This window comes from Myxocyprinus asiaticus, chromosome 39, assembly GCF_019703515.2.
Source record: "Myxocyprinus asiaticus isolate MX2 ecotype Aquarium Trade chromosome 39, UBuf_Myxa_2, whole genome shotgun sequence".
Taxonomy (NCBI): domain Eukaryota; kingdom Metazoa; phylum Chordata; class Actinopteri; order Cypriniformes; family Catostomidae; genus Myxocyprinus; species Myxocyprinus asiaticus.
In genome coordinates, this window is record NC_059382.1 from 19,377,052 (window position 1) to 19,404,863 (window position 27,812).

At 41.2% G+C, this 27,812-nt stretch overlaps 1 protein-coding gene across 1 annotated transcript in view; it reads right to left on the reverse strand.

Annotated features, from left to right (window-relative positions):
- grik4 (glutamate receptor, ionotropic, kainate 4) overlaps nt 1-27,812 on the reverse strand; it is a 294,389-nt gene that overhangs the window by 185,770 nt on the left and 80,807 nt on the right. The window contains exon 4 of the mRNA XM_051678844.1: nt 73-238. Within this exon, the coding sequence (XP_051534804.1) occupies nt 73-238 (166 nt within the window). The remainder of the gene's footprint in view (nt 1-72; nt 239-27,812) is intronic.

The following is a 27,812-nucleotide window of genomic DNA, read 5'->3' on the forward strand; positions in this document are numbered from 1 at the left end:
GGTGAACTATTTTCTTCATTTAAGGGCAAGTCAATAATAGGTCTCCACCATGACAAAATGCATCATACTTACAATCGGCCTGAGCACAAATGAGACACGATGTGCTGCTGTTGAAGAAGGTTAGGAGTCCTGCTACAGCCATGCTGATGTCTGTGTTTGTGGGCCTGAGGTCCAGTGTAGTAAAGCGAGGAAACTGCACCTTCAGTATGTCCTCTGGAGCCACCTTCACGTACGGGACCTGCAAGGGGACACAGAACAGCAGAGAGAAAATCAACCCTGCAGGACCCCTCTTGTTAGGCTGTTACTGCAGGTAATTTGAATGAAAGAACATTGCAGGAGGGCGTTTTGTTTACCACACTTTTATGCGGGTCTCAAGAGTGGCAGTGCAACAAAATCACTGCATTCTCATCAGACGAATTAGATACACTTTACAACTAAAACTAATAAAAACTAATTTGAATAATTACAAACCCCACTCTCAGAAGGCATGCAAATTAACAATAAAACCGCTGCAATATTAGATGTAATATAAACTAGTTTTTGAAGCCCAGTGACATTTAAAGGGAAGATTGGATTTGTTTTCAACAGCTGCACAATTGCTGTGTGCAAAAGGGATGGGTCATGTTTGTTGACAAGATGGCTAGTCATCCAATAACCAACTAGTTGATTAGTGAGGTTGACTAGTTTATCTAATTTTTTTAATTATTATAAATGCCTGCAACCCCTTAAGTTTATCCCCTTTAAAACACCACTGCTACAGCCATAAACAATCAGACGGACATGTTTGACTATTGTGTGGTATCTTGCACTGTTTTGTAAGCATTCTGCAATGAACACTGCAATTTTAAGATGCCATTTCATGAATAAATATTCCAACTTTCAAAAATGCATCTCAAGCCCCCTGTATTCTGTTCTGTGCTATTGCACTCCATATCAGTCTAGCTGTTTGTGAATGCAAGAATGCATCTTATGTAAACTCCCTTAAATGCTGCATTCCATTCAAAGTCAGATGTGGGAAATTCCAACTTAATGTCTATTATCTCGGACAAAAAAGGCAGTCCAATTCCCGATGCTCAGAAGATGCAAACAAAACATCATGGTTACTTGTGTAACCTCCGTTTCCTGATGGAGGGAACGAGATGTTATGTCGATGTAGTGACACTAGGGGTCACCCTTAGGAGCCCGAGACACCTCTGGTCTTTGATAAAAGGCCAATGAAAATTGGCGAGTGGTATTTTCATGCCACTCCCCCGGACATACGGGTATAAAAGGAGCTGGTATGCAACCACTCATTCAGGTTTTATGCTGAGGAGCCGAGACAAGGTCCAGCCATTTCAGCGGGTAGTTCAGCGTTGTGACAGGAGGGACACAACGTCTCATTCCCTCCATCTGGGAATGGAGGTTACACAAGTAACCATGACGTTCCCTATCTGTCACTCACTCGACGTTGTGTCGATATAGTGACACTAGGGGTCCCTACACGAAAAGCCACAACTGGCTGAACTGTGTTACGTGAACTGCCGGTGTGTGGCAGGCAGACAACTGTGTGCCTCGTAGCCAGCACACCAGGTCGACACGTAACCTCCCCCAACATAGTTATGAGTGTCGAACGGCCCTTTGGGGACAAGTCGACTACCCAAAAGACAGGCTAACCCAGTCATGGCATCTTTTCCCCTTCTTTTTTTCCACTCCCTAAAAAAGAAGGGGGATTATCCGACTGGGCCACCAGGTCTAGGCGGGGGGTGTCCCTCCCAAGGGGAGGACACTGCGGAGACCACACCTCGCCCAAAGAGATGGGGGATATTTAAGTTGAAAAATACGTCATATGGTCTTTCCGACCATGTGGAGAGTCTTCAAGGTAGATCCTACCCAACGGGGGAGGAGTTACTACAAACATGGAGACTGGGGCAGAGGGGCTTTGCCCAAGGTAGACGCAGTTTGCCAACAGGGAAACGAATTAGCGGAAGATATACATCGCATGGGGTTAGCCTTACAGGGAACCGCCACATGCGGAGCACCTACCCCAGAACAGGACTCTTAGTTAGCAGGTGTACTGGGCCGGCAGCGAGTCTCTCCTAAAACTCGACTGCCACAGGGCTCGGAGGAGATCAACCAGGGAACAAAGTTTGTGAACACTGCTGTGAATTAATGGTGTACGTCTTCAGCTCAAAAGGAGGTGGAAGGTGCTATGTGCAAGTGATACATCCGGCCAGCTATCCCAGGCTTATCCGCTTGTATTGCATGCCACTACCTGGGACGAAACCGGTTCCACCCGGAGGTCGTAGAACCTTGCAAAGGTGTTGGGTGTTGCCCAGCCTGCTGCTCTGCAAATGTCTGTTAGAGAGGCACCCCTGGCCAGGGCCCAGGAGGCCGCTACACCCCGGGTAGAATGGGCTCATAGCCCTACCAGGGGCGGAATATCCTGGACGTTATATGTCATAGTTATTGCATCAATGAGCCAGTGGGTGATCCTCTGCTTGGAGACAGCGCTTCCTTTCTGCTGTGCACCGAAGCAGACAAACAGCTGCTCAGAGATCCTAAAGCTCTACGTGCGATCCAAATAGATGCGTAAAGCATGCACTGGGCACAGCAATGACAGGGCTGGGTCTGCCTCCTCCTGGGGCAGCGCTTGCAGGTTCACCACCTGGTCCCTAAAAGGGGTCGTGGGAACCTTGGGCACATAGCCCGGTCGGGGTCTCAGGATCACGTGAGAGTAGCCCGGACCAAACTCCAGGCACGTTTCGCTGACAGAGAATGCTTGCAGGTCTCCTACCCTCTTGATGGAAATGAACGCAGTCAGGAGGGCAGTCTTCAAGGAGAGTGCCTTAATCTCGGCTGACTGCAAAGACTCAAAGGGGGCCCTCTGTAGACCCTGAAGAACTACAGAGAGGTCCCATGAGGGAACGAGGTACAATCTGGAGAATTTCATCCTCCTGGTGCCTCTTAGGAACCTGATGATCAGGTCGTGCTTCCCTAAGGACTTACCGTCGACTGCATCGTGGTGTGCTGCTATGGCAGCAACGTATACCTTCAAGGTGGAAGGGGACAGCCTCCCTTCCAACCTCTCCTGCAGGAAGGAAAGCACTGATCCGACTATGTATCTCTGGGGGTCTTCCCGTCGGGAAAAACACCACTTAGCAAACAGACACCACTTAAAGGCATACAGGTGCCTGGTAGAGGGGGCCCTTGCCTGAGTGATCGTGTCTACCGCCGCGGGTTGCGGTAGACCGCTTAGGTCTTCCGCATCCTGTCCAGGGGCCAGACGTGGAGATTCCAGAGGTCTGGTTGTGGGTGCCAGATGGTCACGAGGAGTGTGAGGTCCGAGAACCATGTCTGGGTGGGCCAGTAAGGTGCTACCAGGACGACCTGCTCCTCATCCTACCTGACCTTGCACAGGGTCTGTGCAAGTAGGCTCACTGGGGGAAACGCAAATTTGAGTAGGCCAGGGGGCCAGCTATGTGCCAGTGCGTCTATGCCGAGGGGTCAGGGCATACCAGAGCGGGCAGTGGGAGGATTCTTGGGAGGCGAACAGGTCCACCTGTACCCGTCTGAATCAACTCCAAATCAGCTGGACCACCTGAGGGTGGAGTCTCCACTCTGTCCTGAGGGTAACCTGCCGTGACAGCGCGTCTGCTGTAGTACTGAGGTTGCCCGGGATGTGAGTGGCTCACAGCGACTTTAAGTGCTGCTGACTCCAGAGGAGGAGACGGCAGGCGAGTTGTGACATACAATGAGAGCGCAGACCGCCTTGGCGGTTGACATATGCTACCGTTGCCATGTTGTCTGTCTGAACTAACATGTGCTTGCCCTGGATCAACGGCGGAACCTCCGCAGGGCGAGCAGAATTGCCAACAACTCGAGGCAGTTGATGTGCCAATGCAGTCGCGGGCCCGTCCACAGGCCGGCAGCTGCGTGCCCATTGCAAACAGCACCCCAGCCCATTTTGGAGGTGTCCGTCATGACCACAATGTGCCCGGAGACCAGTTCAAGGTGAACACCTGCCCGTAGAAACAAGACGTCAGTCCAAGGGCTGAAAAGACTGTGACAGACCTTGATGACCACGCGATGTGTCCCGTGGCACCATGCCAATCTCGGGACATATTGCCCCAGGAGCCTCTGAAAAAGTTTCAGTGGAACTGCTGTTTTCTGTTTGAACGCCTTCGAACAGGCCAGCACCGACTGGGCGCCTGTTCATAAGGCGCGCTGTCAAAGAGACTGAGTCCAGCTCCAAACCGAGAAAAGAGATGCTCTGAACCGGGAGGAGCTTGCTCTTTTCCCAGTTGACCCGAAGCCCTAGTCGGCTGAGGTGTGAGAGCACCAAGTCCCTGTGTGCGTACAACATGTCCCGAGAGTGAGCTAGGATTAGCCAGTCGTCAAGATAGTTGAGAATGCGAATGTCCACCTCCTTTTACGGGGCAAGGGCTGCCTCTGCGATCTTCGTGAAGACACAAGGAGACAGGGATAGGCCGAAATGGAGGACTTTGTACTGGTATGCCTGACCCTCGAAGGCAAACCGCAGGAAGGGTCTGTGTCAAGGAAGGATCGAGACGTGGAAGTACGCATCCTTCAGGTCTACCGCCGCGAACCAATCTTGATGCCGGACGCTCGCCAGAATGCGTTTTTGCATCAGTATCTTGAACGGGAGTCTGTGTAAGGCCTGGTTCAGTACTCGCAGGTCCAAGATTGGCTGCAACCCACCACCTTTTTTCGGTACGATGAAGTAGGGGCTGTAAAACCCCTTCTTCATCTCGGCAGGAGGGACAGGTTCTGTCGTGCCCTTCCGTAGGAGGGTAGCGATCTCCGCACGCAAGGTAGCAGCATTTTCATCCTTGACCAAGGTGAAGTGGATACCGCTGAACCTGGGCGGGCGCCTGTTGAATTAAATCATGCAGCCGAGTCGGACGGTCCGGATCAGCCATCGCGACGGATTGGAAAACGCAAGCCACGCATCCAAGTTCCGCGCAAGGGGGACCAAGGGGACAACGTCATCGGACGTACCGGCAGGTGGGGCCTCGCGGCAGGGCAGAGATCGATGTGCCACTCCAGGTCGTGCTGAATCTAGGGACATTGAAGCACATACCTGGCTCCTTGTGACCACCCCTGGAACAGCCTGGGATGGGGGAGGAAGAGGCCTGTCCTCATATCCCATGGAGACTGCCACACTGGGGGCGGCTGTGTGCCACAACTGGGCACTCTGGGGCAGGAAGACCACCGCTGGAGCGCCAATCCTGCAAGGAAAAACCCGTGGACGGTAGTCGTGATGACGATCGTGCACACCGGGTCTGTGACCCAGGGAGGAAGGAAACCGCTCTTTTGCTGAACTGTTGGGTACCGCAGCCACTTGGGCATGTGGCGAAATCAAACAAAAAGGCAACAAAAGATTTTCCAGCCGGCCCTCCACCGGGGGATGGAGTGGTCTTCTTACCAGCTCCAGGTGAGTGGGTTTTGTCATCCTTGGGTCACCCGTCTCAGGGGCGCTTTGACGACCTCCGTGGGTTCTTAGTGGCCGACTGTGAGACGGGTGGCATCTGCTTCCTGCGGTGGGCTCCATGCCGGGGCCGGGCCGAAGGGGTGGGCTGCGGCGGAGATGGTGCAGTCACCACAGGGGGACGCCCTTGGTGATGAGCAGACGGGGTGCAGGATCTTGAGCCGTGCTGGGGAAGGATGTGCCGGATAGCCTCCATCTGCTGCTTTACCGCCGAGAACTTTTGGGCAAAGTACTCGACGGTGTCGCCGAATAGGCCAGCCTGGGAAATGGGTGCAGCAAGAAACCATGTCTTGTCGGCCTCACCCATCTCGACCAGGTTGAGACAAAGGTGGCGCTCCTGGACCACTAAGGTGGCCATCGTCCGCCCGAGAGACCACGCCGTGACCTTCGTCGCTCAGAGTTCTTGCATCAAATCTGGGGCGGAACTACCCTTGTGCAGTTCTTTCGACATCTTGGCTTGGTGGACCTGCAGGAGAGCCATGGCGTGCAGGGCAGAGGTGGCTTGTGCAGCAGCGCTGTAGGCTTTAGCCGTCAGGGACTACATGAACCTACAGGGCTTGGACGGGAGCTTAGGGCGTCCACGCCAGGTGGCAGCACTCTGCGGGCATAGGTGCACCGTGAGCGCCTTATCCACCAGGGGAATCACTGTATAGCCCCTGGCCACCCCGCCATCGAGGGTAGTGAGGGCGGGGGAACTGCGGAATCGGGGCCTGGCAGTAAAAGGTGCCTCCCACGATTTTGTCAGCTCCTCGTGCACTTCCGGGAAGAAAGGCACTGGAGCGGGGCGTGGCTGCTTTGAGCGGCGCCGCGAGCCCAGGAACCAATCATTGAGCCGTGAGGGTTCAGGGGAGAGCAGAGGATTCCACTCTAACCCGACGCTCATGGTCGCCTGGGAAAGCATGTCCATCATTTCTGCATCAGCCTGTGACTGGGCAATCATCCCCGAGGGGGATGCCCAGCTGAGGATTCTGCGTTCGACTGGACAAGCCCGCTCTCCGATGCTGCGCTCGAGAGCTCATCATCTTCGCGGGCTCCGAACAAGAGGCCAGACACGCCATGAGACGAGCCGGCGGACTCATCCGGAAGCCCGACTGGGGCAGACGAGCGTGCTGGGGAATGGGAGGGTCGTGCCCAGACACGAAAGACAGCGATCATGACCATCCGAAGTTGAGAGATAACGACCGCAACCAGGAATAACACACAATCTTAAAGGCATCTTTAAAAAGACACGTCTTTAAAAAGACGTTCCGTGTGTGCCGCTCTTTTAGAGAAATATACTCTTTTAGAGGAAAAAGCTCTTTCAGAAAATATACTCTCTTTTTTTCTGCCGAAGCGCCCAGGGGCGTTCTCTGCAGTGCACCAGTGCAGAGGATGGAGAAGCCGCTGAAATGCGCTGTCAGATCCAGCAGAGGTGAATGAACAGTAGAAATTCAGCTCAGTGAGCATGACCGTTCGGCTCCGAAGAGAAAATCTGAATAAGTGGTTGCATACCAGCTCCTTTTATACCCTTATGTCCAGGGGAGTGGCATGCAAATACCACTCGCCAATTTTCATTGGCCTTTTATCAAAGACCAAAGGTGTCTCGGGCTCCCAAGAGTGACCCCTGTCACTACATTGACACAACGTCGAGTGAGTGACAGACAGGGAACTACTATGCTCCCGTTAGCTTGGCAGGTGTTTGACTGTCACCAGAGGCATCTCTTAGCAACCACATTTATAAATGATGCAGCAATACTAGCATATGTTGTACAGATGCACGATTATCAAAAGATAGCATACTGTACTTTACCATGTTTTAAACACCTGTCTCTGCAAATGTTAGCTAAATGGGTTTTATCATCATGTAATGTAGGAAATTTTCCTCATTAATGGATATTATTTAATAAAAGTGAATGCTTATTATTAACTTTTGAGTTGAAGATTTCTGCACGAGTTTCCAAGTTGGAAGTCTGACTTCAGGTGTATTCGATTGCACTTTTCCTAGTAGGAAGTTGGAAATGCTGACTTTCCGAGTTAAATGGAACACAGCATAAGAAACACATCGGATTGCAATTTGATTGCCGAAAATAGCCCAATTATAAAGGGTTTCCTTAAAAGGACAGTTCATCCAAATTCTGCATTTACTCTCAAGTCGTTTCAAACCCATATTACTTTCTGTCATGGAACACAAAAGAAGATGTTAAGCAGAATATAAGAGACTTGCAGCCTTGGTCACCATTTACTTTTTTGTATGGAAAAAGATGCAATGAAAGTAAATGGTAACTAAATTCTGCCTAACAGAAAGAAAGTCATATGAGTTTTGTAAATTCTGACAGAATTATTTTTTTTATTTTTGTTGAACAATACCTTACCCCAAAAAGGAAAATTCTCTCATCATTTACTCACCCTCATGCCATCCCAGATGTGTATGACTTTCTGTCTTCAGCAGAACACAAAGGTTTTTTGAAAAATATCTCAACTCTGTAGGTCCATACAATGCAAGTGAATGGTGATCAGAACTTTCCAATGCACGTCCATGAGGGGAATCAGTTCACGCTACCTCTCACATAACGTAAGTGCGCTGGTATGTTCAAATGAAAACAAAACCAACTAAGCTTGTGAACAACGTTCTCTTGTAAACAAATCGAGCTGCACTTCCGGTTGTATTGCGTCAGTTCTCGCGTGAACATGCCAGCATGCTTACGTCCACGAGAGGCAATGTGAACTGATTCTCCTCATGGATGCGCATTGGAGAGTGATTGAAAGTAAACAATTTTAGTGAAAAGGACTTAAATATTGATCTAATTCTCACCAAAAGTGATCATTTCGCTTTAGAAGACATTAATATAACCACTAGAGTCCTAAGGATTAATTTTACTATGACTGTCTGTGCTTTTTGGAGCTTTGAAGTGCTGATCACCATCTACTTGCATTGTATGGACCTACAGAGCTGAGATATTCTTCTAAAAATCTTCGTTTGTGTTCTGCTGAATAAAGAAAGTCATACACATCTGGGATGGTATGAGGGTGAGTAAATGATGAGAGAATTTTCACTGTAGGGTGAACTGTTCCTTTAAAGATTGATTAGTTGACTGGTCATTCCGACAACCCATGTAGTTTTGCACATCCCCAGTGCATAAAGGGCAAGTGAGATGTTTATTCACACAGAGGGCATGTGGAACCTTTTGACATCTGGCTGAAGTGAGCAAAATGTTTCTAAAGAGAAATAACACACTTGCGTCAAACAGATCCCAAAGTGCCACCCGTCTCAAACCCCCTGGAGACCCCGGTGTTGGCTGCTCTCTAATTTGAATCGTGCTGATGTGTGGGTGCATCCGGGCTCAGGAGGAGTGGGTGCTCAGATCAGCAGGGCTTGAAGGAGATCCTAGAGGACGCAGGCAGGCTGGGTAAAGGGCCTCTTCATCACAGCAGATTGCCTGTCTGCGTTAGGCCATGTGACCATGCATTGTTCTTGCACGGCCCTGTCTCCCCAATTGGTTTTCCATCGCTTTCCATCAGGGCATAATGGAGTTCCCGCCAGTGTGGATGGATAGGGCGCGCAGGTGCTCCGACACTCGCGGGCCGACTGGGATTCTTCTAGATGGAGGATCGGGGAGCAGCCAGTAATGGGCTGGCTGCAGTAGAGGGACACGAACAAGCCTCTGACCTTCCTCTCTCTCTCACTCCCTCTTTAAGGGAAGATGTGTTCCTCTTTTCCCCATGCCAACTTCCTGAGAACATTTTATCTGTCCCAAGCCTCTGTGCTAGCTTGTGAATAGTGGCAACAAGCACTAAACTGGTTTGGTTTAGTACACCTCCTGTACAGTGGTGCCATGCAACTATTTTGTATTTGAGGGGGCACCAGTGACAGTCCTGGCTCACGAAAGAAAAAAACTGCTAAGTATTTCTTTGTTGAAATGTAAGACATGTTAGACTAGTGATACAGCTTTCATGCACAGGACTCTGGGTTCAAATCCTGACCAAGCAAAATTTCAACTGACTTTGACAGTCAGTTACCATGGTGCATTTTCATTTTATGGAAAAGAGTAGCCCTGATACTTTAATAATAACCCCTTTTTTGTATTCGACAGAAAAAGAAAAAAAAGTCAGACGAGTTTTGAGTATATACAGTATACACAGTACACAGTTGAGTTTCCACACCTTTTCAGAATTTATATAAACATATGAGATAAAAGATAATATTTTACATATATCCCACAATACAAAATCTTAATTCACACAAATCACCTGTTTACATCACCATGGTTCATAATGTAGTGTGTTGTCTTCTTCAGCATCAGTGAATATTTGCATTGTCTTATGTGTCAAAAGGTGGCCAATAATGGGAAGAACTCAAATGTGCAGAAGACACTGGGAAACCAAAGGACGTACAGTACCTGGAGGATTTTTTTTTTTTTTAAGAACAGTGGACAGCTTCACTGCTCAGGACAAAGCAGGGACTCATGCACAACTATCACTGTAGACACAAACAGTCAATGATCCTCGAGGAATCAACTTTTGAACAGGTTCATTTGTGTAAATTCAGCTATTATTTGTCTTGTGGAATGTATGTAAATACATATCTGTTATGTCAAATTGCTTCGTCAAAGCAGTACTAAATAAAAAACAAAATGCAATTTTTATGATCCTTTATCCCTTTTATGATAAAAATTCCATGAATATCTTACAAACTTATGGGGATTTTTGGATGCAAACTTACAAACAAGTGTTTATATATACACTCAGTGACCACTTTATTAGGTACACCTGTACACTTACTTATTCATGCGATTATCTAATCAGCCAATCGTGTGGCAGCAGTGCAGTGCATAGAATCATTCAGATATGGGTCAGGAGCTTCAGTTAATCAATCATTAGAATGGGGAAAAAATTGTATCTCAGTGATTTCGACCGTGGCGTATTTGTTGGTGCCAGATGGCCTGGTTTGAATATTTCTATAAATATATGATCTCCTGGGATTTTCACATGCAACAGTCTCTAAAGTTTACTCAGATTGGTGCCAAAAACAAAAAATGTCCAGTGAGTGACAGTTCTGCAGATGGAAAAGCCTTGTTGATGAGAGAGGTCAATGGAGAATGGCCTGATTCGAGCTGACAGAAAGGCTACAGTAACCCCTCTGTGCAATTGTTGTGAGCAGAATAGCATCACAGAATGCAAAACATGTTGAACCTTGAGGCAGATGGGCTACAACAGCAGAAGACAATGTCAGGTTCCACTTCTGTCAGCCAAGAACAGAAAGCTGAGGCTGCAATGGGCACAGGTTTACCAAAACTGGACAGTTAAAGACTGGAAAAACACAGCCTGGTCTGATGAATGTCAATTTCTGCTGAGGTACAAAGATGGTAGGCCCATTGCAGTCTCATTTTTCTTCTGCAGAACATGGGCATACACTTTGGCTCTTGCTAGTCTTGAGTTAAAGGGGTAGTTCAAGAAATGTAATTCTGTTATCATTTACTCACCCTTATGTCATTCCTACCGTATTAAATTCAAACATTCTGCCATTTGAAATCATTAAATTATTTCCTCTTGTACTCTTCAGAAAAAAGTAAGGAATGTGGTGTTGGAACAACATGAAGGCGAGTAAATGATTACAGAATTTTTGGATGAACTAGCCCTTGACATCTGCATCAGTGAGGAAAGAGAAACGACATTTATATATTTCTCACGCTGAGAATAAGATTTGATTCCATTAACTAATTAACAGTTCATACAGAGCTTCAAGTGGAGCTCCTGAATAACAATGCAGGGCAGTGAAGTGAATTTCCAAGGTTCAATGAGTTGCCACTTCATACAGAACACATGCAGACCAACTTCAGCTGACCTGAAGATGTTTTGTCAAGAGAATTTATAGTAACAGTGGAAGGTATTTAAGAAAAAAAAGGAGAAAAACGTCAGCTGAGAACAATTTATACCATGCATTAAAAGAATACAACTGATCTTAAACAGTTTTGTTAAGAGGAATGGAGCAAAATTCCTCTTGACTGTTGTGCAGGTATGAACTGCAATTACAGGAAACAGGTGTGTTCAATAAAGACATGAAAATGTGGCATTGTTTGTGTGTTATTTCTTTAAAGGGATAGTTTACCCAAAAATAACAATTCTGTCAACATTTCCTCACCCTTTATGTTGTTCAAACCCATTTGACTTTCCTACATGGAATACAAAAGGAGATAGGATAATATTACAGCCTCAGTGTAACGTATGCGGCTGCTGACAATGATGACAAAGACAACGTGAAGATGAAGAACCCAAGTGCAGTTTATTTACAAACGTGAACCAGTAACCCTGAATACAAAACAAAACATGGACTAAACTAGGCCTGACTATGATGGCCTGACTAACACATACCATCACATTCAATACTAGACAACTACACAATGGAAAACATGAGGCTTAAATACATGGACATGGGGGAACATAAACCAATGAAAAAACAGAACTGATAACAAGATAATTAAACAATAAACCAATGAAAACACATGAACAAGGTAATGTGAGTTTGGAACAATATGAAGGTGAGTAAAAAAAAAATACAGAATTTTAATATTAGAGTAACTATCCCTTTATGCAGAGTTTGTCTGTGAAACTCCATTCTACCTGTAGGCTCGGAGCACCAACACATCCATGAGGGTGGACGGTCTCAGGAGGATTTCATGTCATATGGCAAGGTAAAGTAAAATGAGATCTTACATCTGTTCCCTTATGTGGCAGAAGAACAAAACTCATGTTTAATAAAAGATCACAAAACTTTTACAAGGGCCATGGTGTCAAATGATACAGCTGGACATGCTGTTGTATTGTAAAGACTGCGGTGTTTGTCCAATGGCATGCTCAACATCAGCATTGAATGACAAAGCCACACTAGGTTGCCTGAAGTGACACAAGAGATGGGAATCATATGGAATTGGATGATCCTGGTTCCAATTGCAATTCCACTTAAAGACTCCATTAATGATTCTTAGTTCTTTTAAGAAAGCAGTGAATCTTAAATATACTGTATTATGCCATATACTGTATGTTAATTATAAAAAAAAATAAAAAATGCAAAACACAAAACAAAGCTATTTTTGCTTACATCTTTACAACAAAACTATGTATCTAGTGTGTATCTTTAACTACATGTTTTCATATGAACAACCAGTCAGTCCACAGATTTAAGTCTAACAAAGGGTTGTGTTCACAAATTCACTCTGTATGAGTGTTTTATTTCTTATTTTCCATTGTTCATCACAAACATTATGATGGCATTCAGATAGCAATTCAGATGGCAAGCTCACCTCAGCTAAAGCATAATTTCTTTAGGTATGGAATTGAAACACTGACCATGTTCAGAATAGCATAATTGAACATTTTTATGCAAAATACAAAAGATGAAATATTATCATTTTTATTTTCAAGATGATAATTCAGCCTGGTCTCATGAAATTTATGTGAACATGACAACATTTTTGCAATTAAAAATGTACGTGCTGTATAACATGTTTGGCTGCAGGTTTCCAGTGAAATGTCCAGCTAGGGGTGCATAAAGCAAGTAAAATGGTGTCGTATTAAGTCACAGTTTTAAGGTAAATATTTGATTTTTTTTTTTTTTTTAAAACATACTTCCCTAACCTAAAACTTTGGCCTAAACCTAACCAATAGTGTTTTAAAAACAAATGAGAAGTTTAAAAAAAGACATCCATTAATGTTTTAAAATACAGAAGCAAAACAAAAAATAACATTTTCTGAAGCAATCACCTCATTTCGTGCCACTTCTATGACTCTGTATTGATACATATCAGCTTAAATCCCATGGCTGGACATGAACCGCAGTCCTCCGACTCTAAGTCCTACACCCTATCAGGTGAGCTACCATATAAGCTGTTTATGCTGGAATGAGTGTATATACAGTATGTAGGTGAGTCTGTAATACAAGCATTCAAATGTGTTGTTTTTCAAAAGATGGTGTTTGAGTAAAAGTGTGTGGATATCATAAAATAGCAGGGTCTGAGTGACAGAGAGAAATAAGTATTTATAAAGTCATAATCAGGCATTAAAGTCATGATTTGTGTGAAAGTGAATAAAACACACAGTTGTTGTAGCCCCTCTAGTGTTAATTTCACCTGGCAACGGCAGGGAATTGTACCTGGAGACATGTATAACATAAGCAAACATTTATATAGAGTCACTTTTTCACAATGAGACCAGGTTGTGATAATTTAATGGCACTTGTTGAATTAGACATGCAGTGTGACAAACATAGTCAAGTCATGGGACAACAATGTAGCATACTACTCTTTGAAACCTTTATATAAGGGATAATCTACAGTCAGCCCATCACTATTAGTTATTACAGCCGCGGCCTGTGCATTTTAAAGAGGCCCTATTATGCTTTTTGGGATGTTACCTTTCCTTAAGTGTGTAATATAGCTCTTTGTGCATGTAAAAGGTCTGCAAATTTACAAAGTGCAAAGTCTACGCAAAAGGGAGTTATTCTCTTCCACAGACAACACTGCTCAAGAACTACAAGAAACGGCTGGATTGTAGTCCAGCCATTTCTTCCATAAAGTATCTACGTCACTATGTAACACATTTGCATAATGCCCGCCTAAGGGCTACTGTGGCCCGCCCTCAAACAAACATAGTTATAGCTGAGGCCAGGATGAGTTGGGTTAGTGTTGTCGCCATGTCGAGAAGACACTGTTTTCATCACTGCGAAAGCAAAACTTCTTTGTTTGGACTTCCAAAGCAGACGAATTGAAGAATCAGTGGTTAAAATGTATTTTAATTATTTAGCAGTACAACCACAACCAATGCTGGATTTTCCAGACGGTTATTCCTGAAAGATGGTGCAGTTCCCACTTTGTTGGGACAATCTGGTGGCTTGATTATTTGTGGATTTATATGCTACCGAGTTCAAATGCGGAGTTTTGTGTTGTGGCTACGGTGTACACCCAGTGCACAGCTTTAGGCCTCTGCTAACATGCTAGCTAATGTTATTCTGTTGAAATAGTTTTGCCAATCAGCTGCGAGCCCACTTTTACCTACAATTGTGTAGAATTATGCAGATTGTTTTTCGTTCTTACTATCATGATTAGTGATCAAGTGTGGAGATGGATTTATTTTTACAAACTGTAATTTTACATCTGCAATCTACAGTAGTGCTCGGTTAACTTGTTATGTAATGTTATTGTTTTGGTAAGGGTTTACTATTCAGCAGTGGGCTGGCTTTTACCTAAAACTGTGTAACAAAATGGTCAATCTCAATAGTCTTTATCAGTGGTAAAGTGTGGAGGTTTACTTATAATTACAAGCTGTAATGTTACGGCCACTATCCACGGTAGTCCACGGCTAACTTGCTCACTAACTGGGAGTAAGCCTCTGTTCTCCGTTCATATCTCGTGCGAAAAAAGTTTGGCTACATCCATTCCAACAAAAGATGACTAACTTAGATGCACTATGTGTCTTTTACTTGAAGCTTTGTGAGGTTCACAATAATCAACAGTGTACTTGTAAGAAAGCTACAAAATTGAAACTTACCACTGTGAAACGTCCTGCTCAAGTCGTGCTTGCGAAGGTGGTTCAGGTCAATCAGCTTTTTCTTCCAGACTTTCATTATCGGACTCGGACTAGAGCTGGTACAGCAAAAACCGACACCGCTGTTACCATAGTTACAATAGTGTTTATAGAGATGCTCACGAAGCTTCGGGAGCTGAATCTCAGTTATGGTAAGGGGCGTTATATTTCCGACACACGCTCTACGCGATTGACCAATCACAACAGACTAGGCCAGCTGACCAATCAGAACGCACTGGGCTTTTCGGAAAGGTGGACTTTAAAGAGACAGGAGGTAAATCAGAGCGTTTCAGCCAGAGTATGAAGAACGGGGAAAAGAAATGTACAGTATGAGAAAAATAATGTGTTTTTTGAACATTAAAGCATGTAAACCTATTCTAGTAGACCTCAAAATAAAATTATGAACCTATAAATTACCATAATATGGGCTTTTTAAGTCTAGGCCTTCAGTGCGATTCATGCTATTATGAAAACACAGTTTCACAATGAATAAGACACCGTATGCCTTTCAAACATTATGTGGCAGTCAACTAATAATACCAATTGACATTTTAAAAATACGTCCATGCACGAAAGCCAGAACCAAGGAGGTCTAATACCAAGAAAAAGCTCTCTAATAATATTTGCGATTTCAATTTTGCTTGCAATAAATTTTGTTTCGTCAGGGTACAGGGTTACTTTTCAAAACTTGATCCGACACTGAATGCTCAAGCAGCCTAATTTACACTTAAAAAACTCCTGATTTAACTCCTTTAACAATGCAAAAAGCACTTACCAATTTGCTTGAAGTGAAAATCAGTCCTCCTTTCCTGTTTAATGAGTCAATCTCACAATCATGCAGAATATCTCAGGTTTTTAAATCCATAAGGATCTCTTTCTCAATGGTGATGTGGCAGTGGCAGCTGACTCGTCACCAAGATCTCACGCTCTTCGCTTTCAAATTATGTACATCACTTAAAGTGTGATTGCGTCACTCAAGGCCAGCTAGAAGGCCTGGACTGGGACATATCTGTTGGACTGGGCTAAGATGGCGGGCTGAGCACGTGTGCTTTTACCGAGCTGCCTAGTTAATCTCCCAATTTTGATTTTAAAGTTACAAAATTCTCATTTACACCTACCCAAAGTCTTATTTAGACATTGCACGATTGTTTTTGTCCTCGCAATGCGGAAGTCTTCTTAGCAAGGTTATTATTCCTCCGGCTCATCACATGGCCCCAGCCTCAGTTTCAGATGTCCCAGAGATGGAGGTAAAGACTGATTTAACAGCGAGACCTCGTGACTTGTCTCATTTCACTCCTACTAAGTCAAATACTTCTAAACAATTTAGATCTCATGACAATGACATCACCAATGCAACTCTGCTGCAAGCCATTACTTCACTGACTGTTCTTTTTGATTCACAAGATGAAAAATTAGAAGAAATGGTGAATCAAATGCAAAGGAATAGTATCATGATAGCAGAGATTTCCAAGACTGTTGAGTTCAGTTCCACTGAAATTAAAGACTGCAAATAAAAATGCCTTGAGATGATCAAATCGCTCATGGGTTTAACCACACCACACAAAGAGCTGGAGAGCAGAACATCTGATCTTGAGCGGTATAAAAGAGGATGGAATCTCCGGATCAACAGCATGAAGGAGAAGCCTGAAGAGGATCCCCGCAGCGAAGTGATTGGCCTTATTGCTGAAATTTCACCGCACTTGATACAGAAAGTAGAAGACATTGGTGTTTAACACAGTGCACTGAATCGGCAGGAAGGAACCAGGGAAACCAAGGCAGATGATCGTGCAGTTTTCAATTCGGAAATACAGGGATGAAATATGGAAATCGATGAAGAATTCATCAGTCTGCCTGGACCATGGAGTCAGATTCATGGAAGATCTTACAAAGGAGGATCGAAACGCCCATGCTGCGCTGTGGCCTTTGATTGAACAAGTGTGTAAAGAAGGGAAAAAGGCTTACTACCGGGGGCCATCTGGTTACATTGAAGGAAGACACATTGACTCAACATAATCTTTTACTTGAACTGATTACGGGTAGGATGGTGTGAGATATGATTATTTGGAGGCATACTGGGTTGTGAGGTATGTTCTGGGTTTGTTGATACCCATCCCTGAGAAACTTGCATTCCTTTTCATACCAGTGCTTGTTCTTTTTCTAATTTTACACTTTATTCTTTTGTTTCCAGTTAAGTTACCATTTTCATTAATGTCATTAAACGTTTGGGGCATTCAAAACAAGGTCAAAAGAAAGGCAATGTTCTTATTCTGTAAAGGTAGTGGCTCTCATTGTACTTTTCTACAAGAAACACACTAATGTAACTGATGCTGTTTTTGGTCCAATCAATGGGGAGATACATTTTTATTTAGCCATGGATCTTCTCACTTGGCAGGAACTGCAATTTTATTAAATAACTGTCCAGGAAAAATAATTTCTTCTAGAACTGATCTCACTGGGCATTGGATAGCGGTGGTTTTAGATACTGAAAAAAAATGTTTTCATTCTGATTAATGTATACGGTCACAATAATGCTAAAGAGAATCAACATCTGCTTTCTGAGGTTTCTTTCTTAATCTCTGATTTAAAGAGGTTATATCCAACAGACAATATTGTTGTAGGTGGGGACTTTAATGTTGTACCAGAGGAGACTTAATTCTGAAAATTAAGAATAATAATGACTTCAATTCTCATAAAGCCAGATGGGAGTATCTTAAATTTAAAATTTGTGATTCTTCTATTAAATATAGCAAAACACTTGCTAAAGTAAGGAGACAGCATGAACGTAACATTATCTATGAGATTAACAAATACTGTAGTAAAAGTGTATTAAGTAATGCTGAAAAAAGCTAAATGTTTTCGCTACAATTAGAATTGGATAATCTTTACATTAAGAAAGCCAAGGGTGCATATATATACGTTCAAAAGCTAAATGGATAGAAGAGGGTGAAAAAAGTATTTCTTACTTTTGTAAATTAGAAAAAAAGATGACAATCAAAAAAATGCTATTCTTTCATTAATGGTGAATCATACTGAAAGCACAGATCCTAATTTAATATGCAAGGAAATCCATCGCTTCTACAGTGACTTGTATTCTTCTAACTTCTCCCCAATAGATTGTAATAATTTTTTTGACAAAAATAATACATTTCATTCCCCGCATTGACAACAAATTGAGAGATCGCTGTGATGTTGGATTACGGACTGAAGAACTTGATTTAGCTGTTCAAAAATTTAAGATAAACAAATCTCCTGGTCCTGACGGTCTCACAGCTAATTTATTTTATTTATTTGTTATTAATCTGGAGTGATCTTAAATTGTTATTTAATGCATTTTTTGAGTCTATGGAAGATGGGTCTTTAGGACCCACTATGAGTCAGGTCCTGATTACCTTAATACCTAAACCAGATAAAAACCTAAGATATGTAGATAATCTTCACCCAGTTACATTGCTCAACAATGATTATAAAATTTTCACACATATTTTTGTGAATAGATTAAAAGATGGCATTAATAATTTAATTAATGAGTCAAAATCAGGATTCTTTAAAGGGAGATCTATTCATAATAATATAAGATTGGTTATGAATTTGGTGGAGTACAGTCACTTGATAGAGGATGATGGATTTATTTTATTCTTAGACTTTAAAAAGGCCTTTGACACGTTAGAACGTGTTTTTCTTTTTAAAACTTTAGAACTTTTTGGTTTTGGTGAACGATTTGTTAGTGTTATAAGAATGATTTATAAAGACATGAACAGTTCAATATCTCTCCCTTTCGGTACATCACAAAGATTTCCGATTGGATGTGGAATAAGGCAGGGTTGTCCATTATCCCCTCTTTTATTTATTTTGACAGCAGATATGTTGTCCACTTCGGTTAGTCATGATTTAATGGTAAATAAATTAAATGTATTTGGAAAAACTTTAGCAATCAGTCAGTTAGCAGACGACACCACATTATTTTTACCAAATAAAGACCAAATCCCTCTGGCTATCTCATTAGTTAACTCCTCCTCTAAGGCATCAGGCCTTCAGTTAAATTTGAACAAGTGTGAGCTTATGGCCCTACACCACAATGAAGTAACTTCTCTGTATAACATCCCGGTTAAAGATACAGTGAAATACTTGGGTATTTCGGTTAGCAAAGATTTGAAGATTAGTATGAAATACAACTTTGAAAATAAGTTACAAAAAGCCAATAGAATCTTAAATTGCTGGTTACAGAGAGATATTTCAGTTTTTGGGAGAATTTTGCTGACCAAAGTTGAATATTTATCTAGATTGATTTATCCCACTCTCACTTTGGCTCCCTCCTCAACTGTTATAAAAACAAGTAATCAGAAAAAGTATAACTTTATTTGGAGGTACAAAACCCATTATATTAAAAAAAATCTGATATTATCAAATCTTACGAACAAGGTGAATTCGAGAATATGAATGTCTTGTTAAAACTTAAGTGGCTACAAATGTTTATATGTAAAGTTGATAGCTTTTGGTTTGCAGTTCCTTCAGCTTTGTTTCGAAAATTGGGTGAAATTCACTTTCTTCACAAGTGTGACTATGATTTATCCAAACTCCTGGTGAACTATCAGCTTTCCATCAACAAGTCTTATTATTTTGGAAATTGGCACACACACACAATTTTACACCCCACAATACTCCTATCTGGAATAAGTTTATTTTATATAGAAACAAATCTCTGTTTCATGAAGATTGGTTAAGTAGAAATATCTGGTCTGTGATGGGCTTAATGGATGATAATGGTAACACTTTAGATTACAACGCTTTCACTTTAAAACACAGATTTGCCTGTCATCCAAAACAATTCTTCACTGTTATTAATGCAATACCTTCTGGTATAAAAATTACGATATCCCTTTCTTATTCAAAAGTTACTGCAGTTCTTCCCTCTTTATATGTTGGTGATATTGAATTTAAGAATAAACAATGCACTGCAACAAATACATAAGACATGTTATAATTAAAACTTGCTATCCTTATCAAATTGTAAGAAATAAATTAAAAATACAGTAAAATAATTTAGAACAGCCTATTTAAGATTTCCTCTCCCCCCCTGCCCAAAGCGAAAGAAACACACTTCAAAATATTAAATGTAATATATCTGTTACATTGGGTTCTAGGAGCAGAGACGCAGGAGTAGATACTTTCAATCTTATAATAACAAACACTGGAGTGGAACAAACAATAAAGCTAAACAACACAAAATAACAAATCAATGTAACACTTCAAGGGCTGACAAAGGAAAGGGCAAAACTAGAGGATATTTATACAAAAAGGAACTAAATGAGGGAATGGAAGTCAGGTGAGGATGATAGGAAACAGATGGAAGTGATGAGGGCTGTGAATTCTGGGAGATGTAGTCTGGAGGAAAACTTCAAAATAAGAGTCCTTGAAGAACATGAGGGAGACAGACTGAAAATATCCTTCTAATAAATTCCTAAATTTAAAATGTATTCTTGAAAATGTGCCTTGTCATTTCTGTAATTGCTCTTATGAAGATACAGATCATATATTTTTTTTCTTGCAATTTCTCTAGTGCCTTTTGGAGAGCATTACAGGATTGGCTGATAGATAAAGATGTGGTTGCTGATGGTTTCACTTTCACCTTACAAAATATAATGTATGTGGTAACCAAAGACTGCCATGTTTTGTTTTATTTGATTAATAACATTATAATATTGGCAAAATATTTTATACGTAAATGTAGATTCTTTAAATCCCCTCCTCTGTTTATTATATTCAGAAATGAATGAAAACACTGTTCAGAAGCCCTTACAAAAATGAAATGTCAAAATGCAACAAAACTGTTTGATCTCCTTATATATATAATATATAATTTACTGTAGAAATGATTCTGCCCCATCTTCTTCCTTTTTTTATTTATTTATTTATTTTATTTTTAATTTTTAATCTGTGTTGGATTTAATCTGGTTCTGATGTGTTGAGCCTTCCATGTCAGTTTCTTGTTTGAAAATTGACTATATATGCCATTTTGTTGTAATCATACTTTGTATTTAATAAAAATAAAAATAAAAATAATAAAAAAAAAAAAAAAGACTGGGACATATCCTAAAGACCACACCCACCAAGAACAAATAAATCAATCTGATTGGCTGATGAATCTGACAATCTGATTTTAGATGCCAATTCATTTGCACTGTTGGTGGATTCTGCAGAAATTCTGAAGGTCTGACGGGGTGGAGTTCAGACTCGCGATTTGTGAAACAGTTGTCACACTTTGCTTGTAAGCATCGAGGAATAAATTCTGATTGGATAAACTTTTTGTTTTTTGCTATTCATTTGTAGATGAATTAGGAGTGGAGAGTGATTGAATACATAGGCAAAAAGGTAAATGAGAATGAAAGGATGAAAAAATATTTATTTATTAGGCATGTTACGCCAGCAGAGAAGGCTTTGTTGGCCTTAAGAAATCGCCACTGAGTTATTATTCCCGGATGTGCGGTCATTCCTCAGAAATATCAGACCGCTGGATGGCACGATTGACTAATCAAAATAGAGTCCACCAGAAAGCCGTTTAACAATGCCTACTGTTTCACTAACTACTTAGTGTTACTAAAAAATAGTATTCAATAAGTGGTAAGCTAGTATTTCATTCCAAACATAGCCAGTGTTATAGCCATCCACATCAGCAGAAGAATCCATGCTCAAAAAACATTAATGGAACCGAATAGCATGAAAATCATTCAGTTCAGGTATAATAAATGGAACTGGTTCTCGATTCCCAACCCTAAGTGGTACACATATGTTGCTAGGGGTGGATGCAGGCAGAAAGCAGCGCCATCGCTCAAAGTCATGGAGATAAGCCATATGGGGACAGCAGGGGGCTGGATGGGGTATTGTGAATGATCGTGACATTGTACACCTCTCTAATGTGGAGCAATGGACCATGGGAAGTCAGCTGCTTGTGGAAAAACACACACTCATGCACTAAGAGGAGTAATCATGTTGGGGTGGCTATGTGAGAGCTGCCATGAGTCTCTGGTGGAGAGAGAAAATGCCACTGAGACCTTGGGAGAAAGCGCAGCATTGACTATTGTGTGCTGATCACTGATCAGGTGGAAAGTTGAATTGGTAATGAAGGTAGTGAATTCAGAGAACATTAAGAACATTGAAATATTGAGCAGGTATATAAACTTTTTATATTAAACATTTTCTTCCGGTTCTGGAAGATGACTGATTGGCCAGCCAAGCTAAAATACATGATGAACAGCTATTATGTGAAACACCAGTTCACCTAGAAACTATAAATTGGCCCCAAAAGGTATTTGAAAACTTAAGACACAATAAAAATGTATGAATGTCTTTGCATTATTTAACAAAATATCCAAACATTGGCATTGACTTTAAAGAAATATAGTACAAACACTTTTCAAGCAAGTTTTTTAGGTTTCATATTATTAGCATACAAACAAAATGAAATATGTCTATACTTGCTCTCCTAGGACACCAGTGTGAACTTGAAGGGAACGGACTTCATATATCCATTGAAAACAACTTTGGGGCAGTTTTTTTTTTTTTTTTTTAATTGCAAAAATGGCAAAGAAAAGCAAAGTTAGCTCTGAAAAAATGTCTAGCATCATTTATCTGCAGATGCCACTTGGTTTGATATTTTGCATCTAATGTAATGACATTCAGACATTTTTAGTGCAGTTTATGTGTCCAAAAGTGTCCAAATACTTTTTGGGGCCACTGTATACCAAGGTGCAGCACCCACAGAAAATTGTTCTGTACTTGGATAGTTCACCCAAAAATGAAAATTCTCTCATCATTTACTCACCCTCATGCCATCCCAGATGTGTATGACTTTCTTTCTTCAGCTGAACACAAACAAAGATTTTTAGAAAAAGATCTCACCTCTGTAGGTCCATACAATGCAAGTGAATGGTGATCAGACCTTTGAAGATCCAAAAATCACATAAAGTAAACAAAGATGTAATCCATAAGACTCCAGTGTTTAAATCCATCTCTTCAGAAGCAATATAATAAGTGTGTGTGAGAAACAGAACAATATTTAAGTCCTTTGTTGCTCTAAATCTCCACTTTCACTTTCAGATGTGAAAGTTGTCTTTTTTTGTATGTTTTTTGCGTAGTAAAATAACATATTAATATGTCCTTAATATTCTTAATATGTAGTAACTGTTTTACAAAGGCAATAATACACTCAAGATTGTGCTATATTGTGAATATCCTGTAGTCATGGGGGTTGAGAAGGGGGTTGTGCGTTGTGAATATCTTTGCCCTTTTGTCAAGAATTTATTCGCAATATAACTCGACTTCTACTACGTTATTGCTAAAACAATCCACAACAAAGTGCATGACTAAGTAATGAGAAAAGTACACCCATGCCTTCCCAGGGATTTGTTTGCAGACTTGATGAAGCCTATGAATAATTCTGCTCTGCGGTGTCGATGGGTTCAGATGGGGCGTGAAAGCCCGATCCATTCTCACCTCCACAAAAGGACAGCACAGCACCATGGATAACCAGGGAACAAAGAGACAATAGAATACTGGCCCACTGTCTTTTGCACATCCATCATATTAAAAACAAAGGGATGAATTTAATTCAAAAGGCTGTTTCTAACCAGGAGGGGTCTTGAGTGGCACTGTGCTGAAACACATCCATTCAGCATGAAATAAAGAGAACCATTCAAAGCCCGTTGGTGTAAATCCAGGCATGCGGATGTCCCTCGGTGGAGGTGCAGCATGACAGATCAATTGCAAAGCAAAAGAGAGGTGAGCAGAGGTGGCGGCGACAGCTGTGCTCCCCTAATTATCATTAGGCGAATGAGGATGCAGCACCTGTGTTTTGTTTGAACTTATCGTGAGACCATCATCCACTTCTGCAACAGAGGGTTTTATTTTGAAATGATCACTTTCCTCTCTATCTTGACAGAACCAGAGGGGCCTTTAGCCCCTCTTCCACTGAAAGGGTACCTGGGCTAGAGCTGGTGTCTAGTCTGTTACCAATGTACATGGTTCAGGGCCAGAAAAATAATAGCAGAAGCTGGTGGAATAATGTCCACAGAACAACAATTCAGTCTGGAAAAACAAAACTACATTCCACAAATCTAGATTGCTCCCATTATAGTCAACTAAGCCAACTACACTGGAAATGCCTGATGCGGCTATGTGACACAGGTTTGGTTGATGGACAAAATATCAATGTCAATATCAAATCAAATCAATGTGAATTGATAGCTATGAATTTTATTAGTTATAATAACTTTGTTGCACCAAAAGCAGCTTGTGAATGCATAAAGACGCTGAATCAAATTACTTTGGATGTTAAACATTTTTTTCTCAAACTTGTGAACCTGGTAAACAAATACTGTGATGCTTCATTTTGTTTGTCGGCAGGGTATGTAGTAGGGCTTGCACGATTACTAGTCGACTAGTTGCCCACAAAAGTACCGATTAATCAGTTACTCGTTACTGGTCAGCGTTTACCTTTTGTAAATGATTCAGAGGTGCCGTTAAGCTAAACTTTTCAAATATTTTCCACATTTTAAAAACATTGACGAATAATCCCAAATGATGTCCATCTTTTTGACAGATAAAATACAAGAAAAGAAAGAATTTTTTCAAAAGCGTTCTAGTTGGTGCAACCCCTATTATGTAGTAAGGTTATGTCTTTATTCGGTTCTTGAGTCAGTTCTTGAGTCAGATTCAAAGAGAGGTTTGCAGATCGCCTGGCCAGACACCAGCACCATTTCAGTGGAAAAGAGATATTCGAGAGCAAATCTGGAATGTTCAATCAAACATCTCCCCTGCTGTCCTGTCAGTGCTCATCTGTCCATAGAGAAGCACATTAGAGCTTCTAGCACTTAATGCTCAAGGCTCAATGATGCCATCGTTATACATAATTTAAGGCCTATCAAGAGCCTTGTACAGTCCAGTAAAGTTTTCATAGCTTAATCACCACTACTGACCTCTCACTTTCTGTTGGGTTTGTCAGCCAGAAACCACAGCCTACTGTACCCGCAGCAATGACTGATTCAGCCGTTTTACATTCACATACATTTACGTTCTTAGCAGATGCTTACTTACTCGAGCCACTTACAATACAGTGCACAAATCACATTAATGGGAAGTTACTGGCACAGATCACACCACTGGCTATTCTCAAAACATACTGCAAAGGAAATAGGGGTGGATATGCCCTGTTGAATAGACCAGCAGTGCTGAAGCATATGTTGGAATCTGGTCCTTCTAACATTTTCTGAACTAACTTAACCAGCAAGACTTCCTTGGTTAACCAGCTTCCTTTAAAAAAAAAAAAAAAAAAAAAAAGTACCAAGGTACCACCATGTTTTTGGGGCATGAGTATGATATAAATATCATTCAGGACCTTGGTATATAACAATGTGCCATAGTATTACACTCTATTAATGGTATTACCATTAATGGTATTGCTTTCAATGTACCATGGTACTACCACAGCACTTTTGTGTAATGACCATGCTGGTTGTTTTTAACAGGTAAACATCATAGTTGTGCTGGCCCACAAGCTAGACAAGCACCAAACCAGCATAGGCCTGTTTGGACCAGCACAGATTTTCAGGCTGGTCTAAACTGGCCTTTTTAGCAGGGTGTGCAAGTGAAATACAGAGGAGCAAGGAGGCAGAATGAAAGAAGGAAGGAAGGGACGCAAGGTGGAAATCAGATTTTGCAGGAGTGACTGCAGTAAATGAAAAGTCCTGTTGAGCTGACACTTTGATTTCTAGCAAATTTACAGCATTCAGTATCAAACACAGCATGCTCCATCCACTCTCCCACACTGGCCAATCTCGAACAAATTCTGGCCCTAAATAGCATGCCAAAAAAGTCACAAATAAACAAAGCTTGCATGTTCAACCTGCTGTGTTTCGGCCTTTCAGTAGCACTCCAGTGTGTCTTATGTTGTGGGCTGCTGGTCATTTTTCAATATTCGTGCTTGACCAAGTGGAGTAATCCTAATTTAATATGCAACATCACTGACAACCTGAGAGACTGCAGCAAGCTGAATGACCACCTACCATAATTTCATTAAATCCCACATTCAACAAGCACCAAATGGAGAGAATCATGCCTATTTCTTTCAGAAAATCGAAAAAATACAACACAACAGCTCTGTTCCAACCTAGTGAGGTGCCTTGCTGCCTCCTGCCTACATAGGCAGCATCCTAATCATCATGGAACATCACATCAACACACACCACACCAATATGCACAGGAGACTCCATTGGCAATTGAAAAAAAACACAAAACTCTAATAATAAAAATGCATAGCACACACAAATATTTGGTAAAATAATACATTTTACACTGTCAACCCTCCTGTCATGTTTAAGTCATTTTTTTTACCAAATATTGATAACCACAAACAATTATTTTGACTTGTTCCTTCTTTTCTTTAAAAAAAGCAAAAATCTGGTTTACAGTGAATCGTTAGAACGTTCAATGGAAGTCAATGGGGCCAATCCATAAATGTTTCAAAAACTCACTGTTTCAAAAGAATAGCCACAAAAATGAAACAATATGTGTGTAAACATGATTTTAGTGTGATAAAATCACTTACTAACCTTTTCTGTGTAAAGTTATATCCAATTTTACTACTGCGTTGCCATCACAACTTAATGCCGTAAACCCTAGAACTCTAAAACAACTATAAAAACGACAATTTAAACAACTTCAGAGCTCCAATTATACACTAGTTTTAACAGAGAAATTAATGTTCTGTAAATGCTTTTATAAAATTATAAGCTTGACATTTCTGCCTTTAAACTCTCCAAAAATTGGCCATATTTTGTAAGTGCCTTAATGTAACCTCCATTTGTGCTGTTTTTAAAGAAAGTTTTTATTTTTATTTTATGGTAATCAACATTATGCCACAAATGCTGTCGAATCAACTAAACTTGAATTAAACCCGGAATATTGCTTTAAAAACAATGAAAAACTACATTCAGTATTGTATTTAGTCAAAATGCCTTTGAACAACGAATAAATGAGTAAATAAATAAATTAGTATATTTGTTCATATCTATGAAATGTCAGCGTGTTTTGGGTGGTTACTTGGGTGTTGAAGGTGGCTGTTTACTTGCCCTAGTCAAAAGGGACTGTCCTCAAGTCTCTATAAAGTCCTGAATCTTAGATCCCTAGATCAGTAGGGACATTTTCAATAGAAGTCTATAGGGTTTTTCACAATTTGTTTGTCTTTAAATCTATATTTTAAAATAAAAATATTTCAGAATATGAACCATTATTATGTAATTGTTTCAAACAGATACAATGTATAAGCATAGTTCCAATAATAACCTTTTTACACTCCAAATGAAGGGTGATATATACTGTAGGTGGCACTCCAGATGAACTGCTACTATAAAAGCTTGTGTTCAGTGTGAAAAACTAGCCTAGGACAAAGTTCCTGTTTATGATCAGACGGGATGTGTGCTGAATATCTACTATGCTTTACCGGGTCTTTTTTTACTTGAACAAAACAATTGTTTAAAATTTTCTCCAAAACAGAAGGGTTAAACAGTTTTTTCAGTAAAATGTTTCAGTCATTTTCAGTATTAGTTTATATTTAAAAAACATTTCTTAGATTTTGATTTATATCCATCTTGGAAGGACACATGCAATATTGCCTTAGAATTTGGATAAAACACGGTGTCTTAGGAGGCAGCATAATTAAGTTGCTTCGAATCGGGAAAACACTTACAATGTTTTAAATTTCTGCCTCCACAGGCAT